At 43.5% G+C, this 17,871-nt stretch overlaps 1 protein-coding gene across 3 annotated transcripts in view; it reads right to left on the bottom strand.

Moving 5' to 3' along the window:
• LOC124124600 overlaps positions 1 to 4,701 on the bottom strand; it is a 30,239-nt gene extending 25,538 nt beyond the window's left edge. For all 3 annotated transcript variants that reach the window (XM_046487814.2, XM_046487815.2, XM_048401874.1), the window contains exon 1: positions 4,661 to 4,701. In XM_046487814.2, coding sequence (XP_046343770.2) covers positions 4,661 to 4,688 — 28 coding nt within the window. In that variant the 5' untranslated portion in view covers positions 4,689 to 4,701. The remainder of the gene's footprint in view (positions 1 to 4,660) is intronic.
• Positions 4,702 to 17,871: the final 13,170 nt, after the last annotated feature.

Here is a 17,871-nt window from a genome sequence, read left to right as displayed (position 1 = left end):
TCGCTGACTTGGTTGATGCGTGTCATCGTTTTCCAATTGCGAGGATCGATGCTCATGATATCAATCACTGGATTGTCTGGTCCAGACTTGATTATTTACAGACCGCCGTCACATAGCTGGAATATTGCTGAGTGCGGCGTTAAACAACAAACAAACAAAAGATAGATAGAGCAATTCACGAGTTTCATAAAATTGGTATGACACGGGAGTTCGCTTTGCATTCAAAAGATAGCTTGTGCGATCTGTTCACGAGTTTGTGAGTTTGGGGTAGAATTGGAGACTAATTAACAGATATTTTACAATGACTTGTTCCAGTTCAAGAGACACCATTAGCTGCTCAAAATCATGTACAAGAGCTTTTGTTAAATATCTGGGTTTTTTGCGACGTAGTCTCTACATGGAATGGAAAACATCACTTCAGATAACAGATATGTAGACTGACATAAAGATTCTTATTTCTGACAAAGGTCATTTATATGTTGTGTTTGCGAACATCTGGTGTCACTACTGATTTTATGAAACTCGTGAATTGCTCTTGTATCTTTTGTTTGTTTGCTTTTTAACGCCGCACTCAGCAATATTCCAGCTATGTGACGGCGGTCTGTAAATAATCAAGTCTGGACCAGACAATTCATATTATGTTCACCGCTATTTTATTTTTTGGCGCAGAATGGAATCTGTTTCGGCAGATGGTTATTCTCTGGTGTTGACGATTAAAATATATTTTTACCTAAAAAAATAGATTGATTAAAAGATATAAAATTAGATTCTCATATGGATTATTTCTTTTATGGCAAATGTATGTAGACACTATCACAGTTTAAACCAAAAAACTATTGTTTCATCACAGAATGTGTATATTGTTTTCTTTCCTTAAACGATAGCTTTTACTGTCCAATATCATATCATGAGTAAAAGAATTATAAAACTACTGTTTGTATGAAACGTATTTACATAAATAGGGAAAATCGATTTTTTTCTCTCATAGGATACAATGTAATTGTTCGAAACTGCAGCATTTAAGCATAACATTGTGAATGTTATTTTTCATATATAAGAAAGCTATGCACTATATCGCAAAGAACAACGAAGAACGATGCGCGGTTTGTTTCACGATAACACATTGTTTTATCATGGCATAATTTCTGGAGATTAGAATACCCGCTCGCAATTTGATGACGTCATATATTGGACGACGTTATTGTTTAGAAGGAAGTGTCTAGTAAGTTGTTCCCCATAGATGTAGCTGGGCTACACAGATAAACGCAGTGGCCGAACGATTGCAACCAAGTGGAAGAGATATCGGTATTGGGGGAAAAAATATAATCGACGTGAGAATTGTGAAACATGTGGGACATAGCAAACCCACCTGTTCGTAAGATGGACTGCACCCCTCATGGTTTATTCTCCCTGCAGTAATTTATTGTACGATAAACAACGGCAACGAGTCGTTTATTTCATATATTTGATATCAATACCACATACAGCCTCCTCATGGCTGTTCATTTAAAGTACAAGCTTTACAAATATTTACCCAAATTTTAAAAATGACTACTGCCTGAATAGAATACGACCTCGGAAATGTCGGACAAGTCCATCTTACGAACAGGTGGGTTAAGTGTAACAAATGTTATATTTGGGATAACACTTCCTGAGTAAAGTACAGATTCTCGTACTTTTTGGTTTGAGTCCCGTCCGTAACACTTGTTACATTTGACCACTTTCGAAATGTCAATTTGTGTCCATAGGTGGGTTAAGCTTGGTATTTCCCGCATATTCTCACCTCGATTATCTGTACCTTTTCCCACATCGCACATCGTATACTGTATATCGCACATCGTATACTGTATATCGCACATCGTATACTGTATATCGCACATCGTATACTGTATATCGCACATCTAATACTGTATATCGCACATCGTATACTGTATATCGCACATCGTATACTGTATATCGCACATCTTATACTGTATATCGCACATCGTATACTGTATATCGCACATCGTATACTGTATATCGCACATCTTATACTGTATATCGCACATCGTATACTGTATATCGCACATCTTACACTGTATATCGCACATCGTATACTGTATATCGCACATCGTATACTGTATATCGGACATCGTATACTGTATATCGCACATCGTATACTGTATATCGCACATCGTATACTATATATTGCACATCGTATACTGTATATCGCAAATCTTATACTGTATATCGCACATCGTATACTGTATATCGCACATCGTATACTGTATATCGCACATCGTATACTGTATATCGCACATCGTATACTGTATATCGCACATCGTATACTGTATATCGCACATCCTATACTGTATATCGCACATCGTATACTGTATATCGCACATCGTATACTGTATATCGCACATCTTATACTGTATATCGCACATCTTATACTGTATATCGCACATCGTATACTGTATATCGCACATCTTATACTGTATATCGCACATCTTATACTGTATATCGCACATCATATACTGTACATCGCACATCGTATACTGTATATCGCACATCGTATACTGTATATCACACATCGTATACTGTATATCGCACATCGTATACTGTATATCGCACATCGTATACTGTATATCGCACATCGTATACTGTATATCACACATCGTATACTGTATATCGCACATCTTAACTGTATATCGCACATCGTATACTGTATATCGCACATCGTATACTGTATATCGCACATCCTATACTGTATATCGCACATCGTATACTGTATATCGCACATCGTATACTGTATATCGCACATCTTATACTGTATATCGCACATCTTATACTGTATATCGCACATCGTATACTGTATATCGCACATCTTATACTGTATATCGCACATCTTATACTGTATATCGCACATCATAAACTGTACATCGCACATCGTATACTGTATATCGCACATCGTATACTGTATATCACACATCGTATACTGTATATCGCACATCGTATACTGTATATCGCACATCGTATACTGTATATCGCACATCGTATACTGTATATCACACATCGTATACTGTATATCGCACATCTTAACTGTATATCGCACATCGTATACTGTATATCGCACATCGTATACTGTATATCGCACATCATATACTGTATATCGCACATCGTATACTGTATATCGCACACTTAAACAATCGCAGGAATTTTACTTAAGAAATAGACGACGAATGGGAGTTGTATATCGTACAATAAAATACTGCAGGGAGAATAAACAATTCGGAGCTGAGTTTTGTTGTACAAGAAACGACTCCCACTCGTCATTTCTGATGTATGGGATTTTTATGTGACTGATACCTATACAGCCTACATGTCTCATCTTATATCTGTTCAGGATATATTATTACATAATCAATAACGGATGGTAAAGCTGTAAATTCTGTCTTACAAATAAAGTTTGTGGTTAATATGACAGAAAACTAGGTTGGATTAATATCAACCAATACAGCTATGTCGCTTTTCTCGACGCCCTTAAAGATGCTATTTAACAAGCGATTAAAAATGAAAGATAAAGTATTATATTGTCATTATATGTCATATTCGTTTGATTGACTAATGCAACAATAATACCACATAAACAATTGAAAGACATGAGCCAATTACCTTTACATAATCAGGTGAATTTGGGAATATCAGGGCTAAATTACATGGAAGATAATGTCATCCATTTTGCCCTAGATAACATTATTCCTTATTAAGTACCATTTTATTGTTTTACGATTTGTGATGATACTATTTAAAGACTTCATAATTTCCATATTTATTTTGTTTGAGTGTTAAACAATTCTTAAAATATCTCCCCTGATCTTTTGATTTTGAAGTCATAGAGGAATCTCTCTCTTCATCATAAATAGTAAGATACATTTCGTATCAATGTGTTACGTCATACATAGTCTTATAACTTTGTTCTAGATATCAATATGCAGATATAAGGCTGTTCGATCACAGTTTACATGAAGCTGTCGAGCAAACCATTATGTCGCACAATACATTCATTCATATACAATAGCGACTGTGCTACCTTTTTACGCAAAATAAAAACGCGGACAACACTAAGCCCTGTCTGATATTTAAATCATTTTTATATTTGCAAATATGTGTGCACCCTCAGATAGGATAGATATAATTACGACCACACGTTAGTTCATAAATCTATAATAATCTATCATAAATACAATCTCCAAAATATATAAAATACTAGCCCCAACATAGATAAAATACAATCTCCAACAAACGTGAAATACAATCCCCAACATACATGACATACAATCCCCAAAATACATATACTTTATATATTCATGAAAACTTACGAAACTTGTACATAATTAAATATACATCTTCAAACTATTATTTTCAATTGTTAACCGAATCGGAATCTGTGCTTTTCACTCATACGTATGTACAATATTCATAACCTCATCATTATGACATACCATAATAAATGCGTATTTATACTGACTAGTATCCATCAATTAAAACATGACCATGGCACGACACAATTGAAATATAGATGCTTATATACCTCATGTCCATTGCATTCTCCAAAACCGAAAAAAAATGTCGAAGCTGATAACTTTTGAAATGAAACAAAATATTAGATGTAACTTACCCAACATTAAGAGGACCAGTGACTTCATGACGATCAGAATCATGACTATCGATACAAGGACTGTTCACAGGCTTAAATAACCACAAGCTTCCAATAAACATTCAATATCCGCTTTTAAACGTATTAAATTACATAAAAGTTAATAAACTGTCCGAATATTTAAATTTATTTCGAGCTCTGAATAGAAAATTTAATATCAATTTGCTATTGCCATCATTATTAGTATATTCAGCTCCAAATTACCGCCCATATCGAATGATAACTCTTTAGTACCACAGAAACATAATTTGCATATTATGAACTTTGAAATAAGAAATATATACATGGCCTCAACAGCTTCAGTTCTATTAAGTACACCGGATTGGTATTAATTAATGATTTCAGTAAAATATTCGGGCGTGAGTGAACAGTTGTATAATTATGCATATTCCTGACCATATTTGCATATACGACTACGTTTGACAAGTTTATTATATTTACTTTCCATTTTAATCCAAAAGGGCGCGGTGTATATGGCAACTTGATTCTTATTCTTGTTAAACGGAATATTTGATATGCCTTCGTTGTAAAAGTTAATTAACAGTGCTGAAATATCGACTTTGTAGGTGTATCAGCGCCCGGGTGTAAAAAAGTAATATTTAGGTGATACGTGATACTCGAGTTGGTATAATACGAATTGTATATACGCGAGGTATAATTCATGCATGGGAGACCTCCACATTGTACTCACAATGAAGCACAGGGTCCCTGAACATCTTTCATACTACGTTAGACATTTTAAGTCCTTGTGTTCTTTCGAGTCTTGGCAATGCTTTTAGTCGTTTATAGCACATGAACCCTAGTGTCTAATCGGGCGCCTCGTGGGCTAACTTACTATTTCAACGAGTAGGCGCCTCATGGTCTAACAAACCTTTTTATCGATTTTGCACCTCGTGGTCAAACTAACCATTTCAACGAATAGGCACCTCGTGGACTAACTAACCATTTCAACGATTAGGCGCCTCGTGATGTAACTAACCATTTAAACGATTAGGCAGGCACAGCGTGGTCTTACTAACAATTTCAATAATTAGGTACCTCGTTATCTTACAAACCGTTTCAACGATTACGCGCCTCGTGGGCAAACTAACAATTTCAATGATCAGACTTCAGTGACAAAACACTCACCACAAGACTGTTTGAGTAGAGGGAGGACTTCAACTTTCAAATCCTCACTTTTCACTTTAAGTCTTGGGATAATATCCCTGGAGCCTTGGTGTCTACATTTCACTTCTTTTGAGGTACAATCGCGCATGCTCTTTCTACGTGACTTGCATACGGGCCCCAGTACTCCATGCCTGACAGAGGTCCCCAGTACACCATGCCTGACCGAGGGCCCCAATACACCTTGCCTGACAGAGGGCCCAAGTACACCATGCCTGACAGAGGACCCCAGTACACCATGCCTGACAGAGGTCCCCAGTACACCATGCCTGATTAAGTAGGTCCCCCGTACACCATGCCTGATGATGTAGGTCCCCAGTACACCATGCCTGACAGATTAGGTTCGTAGTACGCCATGTTTGACAGTGTCGGTCCCCAGTACACCATGGTTGATAAAGTAGGTCCCCAGTACACCATGCCTGATGATGTAGGTCCCCAGTACACCATGTCTGATGATGTAGGTCCCCAGTACACCATGTCTGATGATGTAGGTCCCCAGTACAACATGTCGGAAGTGTAGGTCCCCAGTACACCATGCCTGATTAAGTAGGTCCCCAGTACACCATGCCTGATGATGAAGGTCCCAAGTACACCATGCCTGATGATGTAGGTCCCCAGTACCCCATGCCTGATTAAGTAGGTCCCCAGTACACCATGTCTGACAATGTAGGTAACCAGTACACCATGCCTGATTAAGTAGGTCCTCAGTACACCATGCCTGATTAAGTAGGTCCCCAGTACACCATGCCTGATTAAGTAGGTCCCCAGTACACCATGCCTGATTAAGTAGGTCCCCAGTACACCATGCCTGATGATGTAGGTCCCCAGTACACCATGCCTGATAATGTAGATCCCCAGTACACCATGCCTGATTAAGTAGGTCCCCAGTACACCATGCCTGATGATGTAGGTCCCCAGTACACCATGCCTGATTAAGTAGGTCCCCAGTACACCATGCCTGATGATGTAGGTACCCAGTACACCATGCCTGATGATGAAGGTCCCAGTACACCATGCCTGATGATGAAGGTCCCAGTACACCATGCCTGATGATGTAGGTCCCCAGTACACCATGCCTGATGATGTAGGTCCCCAGTACACCATGCCTGATGATGTAGGTCCCCAGGACACCATGCCGGAAATGTAGGCCCCCAGTACACCCTATCCGACAATGAAAGTAACCAGTACACCATGCCTGATTAAGTAGGTCCCCAGTACACCATGCCTGATTAAGTAGGTCCCCAGTACACCATGCCTGATTAAGTAGGTCCCCCGTACACCATGCCTGATGATGTAGGTCCCCAGTACACCATGTCTGACAGATTAGGTTCATAGTACACCATGTTTGACAGTGTCGGTCCCCAGTACAACATGCTTGATAAAGTAGGTCCCCAGTACACCATGCCTGATGATGTAGGTCCCCAGTACACCATGTCTGATGATGTAGGTCCCCAGTACACCATGTCTGATGATGTAGGTCCCCAGTACACCATGTCGAAAGTGTAGGTCCCCAGTACACCATGCCTGATTAAGTAGGTCCCCAGTACACCATGCCTGATGATGAAGGTCCCAAGTACACCATGCCTGATGATGTAGGTCCCCAGTACACCATGCCTGATTAAGTAGGTCCCCAGTACACCATGTCTGACAATGTAGGTAACCAGTACACCATGCCTGATTAAGTAGGTCCCCAGTACACCATGCCTGATTAAGTAGGTCCCCAGTACACCATGCCTGATTAAGTAGGTCCCCAGTACACCATGCCTGATAAAGTAGGTCCCCAGTACACCATGCCTGATTAAGTAGGTCCCCAGTACAACATGCCTGATAATGTAGATCCCCAGTACACCATGCCTGATTAAGTAGGTCCCCAGTACACCATGCCTGATTAAGTAGGTCCCCAGTACACCATGCCTGATTAAGTAGGTCCCCAGTACACCATGCCTGATGATGTAGGTACCCAGTACACCATGCCTGATGATGTAGGTCCCCCGTACATAATGTTCGACAGTGTGGGTCCCCAGTACACCCTATCCGACAGTGTAGGTCCCCAGTACACCATGCCTGACAGATTAGGTTCATAGTGCACCATGTTGCCTTAGCTCCATAGGAAAATTTAGGAAAGAACCACAAGAACTACTTGTCTGACTTGTTGCAGGATTTAGAAGTAACTAGGACAGTGCAGCAGAAAATGTCATTAGAGCCAAAGCAGTATACTCAGAGCAGTATACTCGTAAAGGTAAAGAACCAGATTTTTCTCCAGGCTACAGCGTTTGGCTTTACTGTCAGAAAGTTGAAAAGGGTCTTTGCAACAAGTTAACTAAGAAATGGTATGGCCCTTACTACATTGTGTATCTAGGATCCAACTACACTTATCAGTTACGAAGATGTTCAGATGATAAGCGACACAAGGCCTTAGTCCATGCAAACAGACTGAAACACTACTTTGACCCTGCTGATCGTCCAGCCTATCCACCTGAGCCTCTGGTCAATAATGGTCAAGACATTGACCCTGAAGAAATTGATGAGGATCCTGACCTTCAGACAGGTCCCCCTCCTAGTCCTACCTGTTAATCACCGTCACCACCAGACCTTACACTGGGTAATAACAAGAACAAGGGTACGAAGGAGGGTAAGAAAGGAAAAAGTCCTACCAGTCAACAATAAACTCCGAAGTGCCCCACACCAACAACAACAAACAAACAAAGGGCTACAAACACCCAGAAACAACATGCAAAAGCAAACAGGGCACCAAAAGTATCACAGCCCTCAACAGCTCCAAATCCGCCGAAGGCTAGCTCATCACAAACATCCACCAGCCACACACACCCACGTGCTTAGACATAGAAAAAATTGTCACCTCAAAGCGAAGCAATGGTCAGTTATATTACAGAGTAAAATGGAAGGACCAATGAAAGGTGCAATGATACACACAGTGAAGAGAACAGTGACACACACAGTGAAGAGTACAATGACACACACAGTGAAGGGTACAGTGACACACACGGTGAAGGGTACAATTGCACACAGTGAAGGGTACAATGATACACACAGTGAAGGGTACAGTGACACACACGGTGAAGGATACAGTGAGACATACAGTGAAGAGAACAGTGGCACACACAGTGAAGGGTACAATGACACACACAGTAAAGGGTACAGTGATACACACGGTGAAGGGTACAATGATACACACGGTGAAAGTTAGAGTGACACACACGGTGAAGGGTACAGTGAGACATACAGTGAAGGGTACAATGACACACAATGAAGAGAACAGTGACACACACAGTGAAGAGAACAGTGACACACACAGTGAAGAGAACAGTTACACACACAGTGAAGAGAACAGTGACACACACAGTGAAGAGAACAGTGACACACACAGTGAAGAGAACAGTGACACACACAGAGTGAAGGGCACAATGATACACACAGTGAAGGGTACAATGACACACACAGTGAAGAGAACAGTGACACACACAGTGAAGAGAACAATGAAACACACAGTGAAGGGTACAGTGATACACACGGTGAAGGGTACAGTGATACACACAGTGACGGGTACAATGGCACACACAGTGACGGGTATAATGACACACACAGTGACAGGTACAGTGATACACACAGTGACGGGTATAATGACACACATGTGGAAGGGTACAGTGACACACACAGTGACGGGTACTATGACACACACAGTGACGGGTACAGTGATACACACAGTGACGGGTACAGTGATACACAGAGTAAAGGGTACAATGACATACACAGTGACGGGTACAGTGATACACACAGTGAGAGGTATAATGACACATACGGTGAAGGGTACAGTGATACACACAGTGACGGGTAGAATGACACACACAGTGACGGGTACAGTGATACACACAGTGACAGGTATAATGACACACACAGTGACCGGTACAATGACACACACAGTGAAGGGTACTATGACACTCACATTGACGGGTACAGTGATACACAGAGTGACAGGTACAGTGATGCACACAGTGAAGGGTACAATGACACACACAGTGACGGGTACAATGACACACACAGTGACGGGTACAATAACACACAGTGACGGGTCCAGTGATACACACAGTTAAGGGTACAATGACACACACATTGACGGGTATAATGACACACACAGTGGCGGGTACAGTGATACACACACTGACAGGTTTAATAACACATACGGTGAATGGTACAGTGATCCACACAGTGAAGGCTACAATGACACACACAGTGACGGGTACAGTGATACACACAGTGAAGGGTACAATGACACACACAGTGACGGGTACAATGACACACACAGTGACGGGTACAATGACACACACAGTGACGGGTACAGTGATACACACAGTGAAGGGTACAGTGATACACACGGTGACGGGTACAATGACACACACAGTGACGGCTACAGTGATACACACAGTGAAGGGTACAGTGATACACACGGTGACGGGTACAATGACACACACAGTGACGGGTACAGTGATACACACAATGAAGGGTACAATGACACACACAGTGATTGGTATAATGACACACACAGTGAAGGGTACAATGACACAAACGGTGACGGGTACAGTGGCACACACAGTGATTGGTATAATGACACACATAGTGACGGGTACAATGACACACACGGTGAAGGGTACAATGACACACACGGAGACGGGTACAGTGATACACACAGTGACAGGTATAATGACACATACGGTGAAGGGTACAGTGATACACACGGTGAAGGCTAAAATGACACACACAGTGAGGGGTACAGTGATACACACAGTGAAGGGTACAATGACACACACGGTGACGAGTATAATGACACACACAGTGACGGGTACAGTGATACACACAGTGACAGGTATAATGACACATACGGTGAAGGGAACAGTGATACACACGGTGACGGGTACAATGACACACACAGTGACGGGTACAATGACACACACAGTGACGGGTACAATGACACACACGGTGACGGGTACAGTGATACACACAGTGAAGGGTACAATGACACACACAGTGACGGGTACAGTGATACACACAGTGAAGGGTACAATGACACACACAGTGACGGCTACAGTGATACACACAGTGAAGGGTACAGTGATACACACGGTGACGGGTACAATGACACACACAGTGACGGGTACAGTGATACACACAATGAAGGGTACAATGACACACACAGTGATTGGTATAATGACACACACAGTGAAGGGTACAATGACACAAACGGTGACGGGTACAGTGGCACACACAGTGATTGGTATAATGACACACATAGTGACGGGTACAATGACACACACGGTGAAGGGTACAATGACACACACGGAGACGGGTACAGTGATACACACAGTGACAGGTATAATGACACATACGGTGAAGGGTACAGTGATACACACGGTGAAGGCTAAAATGACACACACAGTGAGGGGTACAGTGATACACACAGTGAAGGGTACAATGACACACACGGTGACGAGTATAATGACACACACAGTGACGGGTACAGTGATACACACAGTGACAGGTATAATGACACATACGGTGAAGGGAACAGTGATACACACGGTGACGGGTACAATGACACACACAGTGACGGGTACAATGACACACACAGTGACGGGTACAATGACACACACGGTGACGGGTACAGTGATACACACAGTGAAGGGTACAATGACACACACAGTGACGGGTACAGTGATACACACAGTGAAGGGTACAATGACACACACAGTGACGGGTACAATGACACACACAGTGACGGGTACAATGACACACACAGTGACGGGTATAGTGACACACACAGTGACGGGTACAATGACACACACAGTGACGGCTACAATGACACACACAGTGATTGGTATAATGACACACACGGTGACGGGTACAGTTACACATACAGTGACGGGTACAATGACACATACGGCGAAGGGACAGTGACACACACAGAGACGGGTACAATGACACACACAGTGACGGGTACAGTGATACACACAGTGAAGGGTAGAATGATACACACGGTGAAGGGTACAATGATACACACAGTGAAGGGTACAATGACACACACAGTGATTGGTATAATGACACACACAGTGACGGATACAGTGATACACACAGTGACGGGTACAGTGACACACACAGTGATTGGTATAATGACACACACAGTGACGGGTACAATGACACACACGGTGACGGGCACAGTGACACATACAGTGACGGGTACAATGACACATACAGTGAAGGGACAGTGATACAAACAGTGAACGTCACAATGACACACACAGTTATTGGTATAATGACACACACAGTGACGGGTACAGTGACACACACAGTGACGGGTACAATGACACATACGGTGAAGGGACAGTGACACACACAGTGACGGGTACACTGACACACACAGTGACGGGTACAATGATACACACAGTTAAGGGTACAATGATACACACAGTGAAGGGTACAATGACACACACAGTGACGGGTACAATGACACACACAGTGACGGGTACAGTGATACACACAGTGACAGGTACAGTGATACACACAGTGAAGGATACAATGACACACAACAGTGAAGGGTACAATCACACATACGGTGACCGGTACAGTGATACACACAGTTAAGGGTACAATGACACACACGGTGACGGGTATAATGACACACACAGTGACGGGTACAGTGATACACACAGTGACAGGTATAATGACACATACGGTGAAGGGTACAGTGATACACACGGTGGAGGCTACAATGACACACACAGTGACGGGTACAGTGATACACACAGTGAAGGGTACAATCACACACACAGTGACGGTTACAATGACACACACAGTGACGGGGACAGTGATACACACAGTGAAGGGTACAATGACACACACAGTGACGGGTATAATGACACACACCGTGACGGGTACAGTGATACACACAGTGACATGTATAATGACACTTACGGTAAAGGGTACAGTGATACACAAGGTGAAGGCTACAATGACACACACAGTGACGGGTACAGTGATACACACAGTGAATGGTACAATGACACACACAGTGACGGGTACAATGACACACGCAGTGAATGGTACAATGACACACACAGTGACGGGTACAATGTCACACACTGTGATTGGTATAATGACACACACCGTGAAGGGTACAGTGATACATACAGTAAAGGGTACAGTGATACACACGATGAAGGGTACAATGACACACACGGTGAAGGGTACAGTGACACACACAGTGAAGGATACAGTGACACACACGGTGAAGGGTACAGTGACACACACAGTGAAGGGTACAATGACACACACGGTGAAGGGTACAGTGATACACTCGGTGAAGGGTACAGTGACACACACAGTGAAGGGTACAATGACACACACGGTGAAGGGTACAATGACACACTCGGTGAAGGGTACAGTGATACACTCAGCAAAGGGTACAGTGACACACACGGTAAAGGGTACAATGACACACACAGTGAAGGGTACAGTGACACACACGGTGAAGGGTACAGTGACACACAAAGTGAAAGGTACAGTGACACACACGGTGAAGGGTACAGTGACACACACGGTGAAGGGTACAATGACACACACGGTGAAGGGTACAATGATACACGGTGAAGGGTACAGTGACACAGACGATGAAGGGTACAATGGCACACACAGTGACGGGTAGAGTGATACACACAGTGAAGGGTAGAATGATACACACGGTGAAGGGTACAATGATACACACAGTGACGGGTACAATGACACACACGGTGACGGGCACAGTGACACACACAGTGAAGGGTACAGTGATACAAACAGTGAAGGGACAGTGATACACATAGTGACGGGTACAGTGATACACACCGTGAAGGGTACAATGACACACACAGTGACGGGTACAGTGATACACACAGTGAAGGGTACAATGACACAGAACAGTGAAGGGTACAATGATACACACAGTGACAGGTACAATGACACATACGGTGAAGGGACAGTGACACACACAGTGACGGGTACACTGACACACAGTGATTGGTATAACGACACACACAGTGACGGGTACAATGACACATACGGTGAAGGGAACAGTGATACACACGGTGAAGGCTACAATGACACACACAGTGACGGGTACACTGACACACACAGTGACGGGTACAATGATACACACAGTGAAGGGTACAATGATACACACAGTGAAGGGTACAATGACACACACAGTGAAGGGTACAATGACACTCACAGTGACGGGTACAATGACACACAGAGTGACGGGTACAGTGATACACACAGTGACAGGTACAGTGATACACACAGTGAAGGGTACAATAACACACCAGTGAAGGGTACAATGACACATACGGTGACGGGTACTGTGATACACACAGTTAAGGGTACAATGACACACACGGTGACGGGTACAATGACACACACAGTGACGGGTACAATGATACACACAGTGAAGGGTACAATGATACACACAGTGAAGGGTACAATGACACACACAGTGAAGGGTACAATGACACTCACAGTGACGGGTACAATGACACACACAGTGACGGGTACAGTGATACACACAGTGACAGGTACAGTGATACACACAGTGAAGGGTACAATAACACACCAGTGAAGGGTACAATGACACATACGGTGACGGGTACAGTGATACACACAGTTAAGGTACAATGACACACACGGTGACGGGTATAATGACACACACAGTGACGGGTACAGTGATACACACAGTGACAGGTATAATGACACATACGGTGAAGGGTACAGTGATACACACGGTGGAGGCTACAATGACACACACAGTGACTGGTACAGTGATACACACAGTGAAGGGTACAATGACACACACAGTGACGGGTACAGTGATACACATAGTGACGGGTACAGTGATACACACAGTGAAGGGTACAATGACACACACAGTGACGGGTACAGTGATACACACAGTGAAGGGTACAATGACACAGAACAGTGAAGGGTACAATGATACACACAGTGACAGGTACAATGACACACAACAGTGAAGGGTACAATGATACACACATTGACAGCTACAATGACACACACAGTGACGGGTATAGTGATACACACGGTGACGGGTACAATGACACACACAGTGACGGATACAGTGATACACACAATGAAGATTACAGTGACACACACAGTGATTGGTATAATGACACACATAGTGACGGGTACAATGACACACACGGTGACGGGTACAGTGATACACACAGTGACAGGTATAATGACACATACGGTGAAGGGTACAGTGATACACACGGTGAAGGCTAAAATGACACACACAGTGACGGGTACAGTGATACACACAGTGAAGGGTACAATGACACACACAGTGAAGGATACAATGACACACACGGTGAAGGGTACAATGAAACTCAGTGATTGGTATAATGACACACACAGTGACGGGTACAATGACACACACGGTGACGGGTACAGTGATACACACAGTGAAGGGTACAATGACACACACAGTGACGGGTACAGTGTTACACACAGTGAAGGGTACAATGACACACACGGTGACGGGTACAATGACACACACAGTGAAGGGTACAATGACACACACGGTGACGGGTACAATGACACACACGGTGACGGGTACAATGACACAGAACAGTGAAGGGTACAATGACACACACAGTGACGGGTACAGTGATACACACAGTGAAGGGTACAATGACACACACAGTGACGGGTACAGTGTTACACACAGTGAAGGGTACAATGACACACACGGTGACGGGTACAATGACACACACAGTGAAGGGTACAATGACACACACAGTGAAGGGTACAATGACACAGAACATTGAAGGGTACAATGACACATACGGTGACGGGTACAGTGATAAACACAGTGAAGGGTACAATGACACACACAGTGACGGGTACAGTGACACACACAGTGAAGGGTACAATGACACACACGGTGAAGGGTGCAATGACACACACGGTGAAGGGTGCAATGACACATACGGTGAAGGGTACAGTGATACACACGGTGAAGGGTGCAATGACACACACGGTGAAGGGTGCAATGACACACACGGTGAAGGGTGCAATGACACACACGGTGAAGGGTGCAATGACACACCCAGTGAAGGATACAATGACACACACGGTGAAGGGTACAATGACACACACTGTGTAGGGTCCAATAACACTCACGGTGAAGGGTACAGTGATACACACAGTTAAGGGTACAATGACACACACAGTGATTGGTATAATGACACACACGGTGACGGATACAGTGATACACACAGTGAAGGGTACAATGACACACACAGTGAAGGGTACAATGATACACACAGTGAAGGGTACAATGACACAAACAGTGAAGGGTGCAATGACACACACGGTGACAGGTACAATGACACATACGGTGAAGGGTACAATGATACACACAGTGAAGGGTGCAATGACACACACAGTGAAGGGTACAATGATACACACAGTGAAGGGTACAATGACACACACAGTGATTGGTATAATGACACACACAGTGACGGGTACAGTGACACACACAGTGAAGGGTGCAATGACACACACGGTGAAGGGTGCAATGACACACACGGTGAAGGGTGCAATGACACAAACAGTGAAGGGTACAATGACACACGATGAAGGGTTCAATGGCACACGGTGAAGGGTACAATGACACACACAGTGAAGGGTGCAATGACACACACGATGAAGGGTACAGTGAAACACAGAGTGAAAGGTACAATTACACACACAGTGAAGGGTACAATGACACACACGGTGAAGGGTACAATGACACACACGGTGAAGGGTACAATTACACACACAGTGAAGGGTACAATGACACAGACGATGAAGGGAACAATGACACACGGTGAAGGGTACAATGGCACACACAGTGAAGGGTACAATGACACAAGGTTAAGGTACAATGGCACACGGTGAAGGGTACAATGACACACACGGTGAACGGTACAATGACACAAGGTTAAGGGTACAATGGCACAAGGTGAAGGGTACAGTGACACACACGGTGAAGGGTACGATGACACACGGTGAAGGGTACAATGACACACACGGTGAAGGGTACAATGACACAAGGTTAAGGGTACAATGGCACACGGTGAAGGGTACAATGACACACACGGTGAAGGGTACAATGACACACGGTGAAGGGTACAATGACACACGGTGAAGGGTACAATGAAACAAGGTTAAGGGTACAATGGCACACGGTGAAGGGTACAATGACACACACGGTGAAGGGTACAATGACACACGGTGAAGGTTACAATGGCACACGGTGAAGGGTACAATGACACACACGGTGAAGGGTACAATGACACAAGGTTAAGGGTACAATGGCACACGGTGAAGGGTACAATGACACACACGGTGAAGGGTACAATGACACACACGGTGAAGGGTACAATGACACACGGTGAAGGGTACAATGACACAGACGATGAAGGGAACAATGACACACGGTGAAGGTTACAAATATACACACGGTGAATTCAGTCATAAGTCAGTCAGTGAGAGGAAGTGAAAACTAAACATAGGTGACTGAATGGGATTCTAAACCAGACATGGGATATTAAGTGGGATCAAAACCTAGACTTAAGTTATTAGGTGGGAGCAAACCCTAGACTTAGGTTATTTAGTAGGATCAAAACCTAGACTTAGGTTATTAAGTGAGTGAGTGAGTGAGTGAGTATGGTTTTACGCCGCTTTTAGTAATATTTCAGCAATATCACGGCGGGGGACACCAGAAATGGGCTTCACACATTGTACCCAAGTCGGGAATCGAACCCTGGTCTTCCGCGTGACGAGCGAACGCTTTAACACCTGGACTACCCGACCGCCCCAGGTTATTAAGTGGGATCAAAACCTAGACTTAGGTTATTAAATGGGATCAAAACCTAGACTTAGGTTATTAAGTGGGATCA

Source organism: Haliotis rufescens, unplaced genomic scaffold, assembly GCF_023055435.1.
Source record: "Haliotis rufescens isolate VD_foot unplaced genomic scaffold, xgHalRufe1.0.p SCAF_24, whole genome shotgun sequence".
Classification (NCBI taxonomy): Eukaryota; Metazoa; Mollusca; class Gastropoda; order Lepetellida; family Haliotidae; genus Haliotis; species Haliotis rufescens.
The sequence above is the reverse complement of the archived record's forward strand: the minus strand, read 5'-3'. Positions and strand labels throughout refer to the sequence as shown.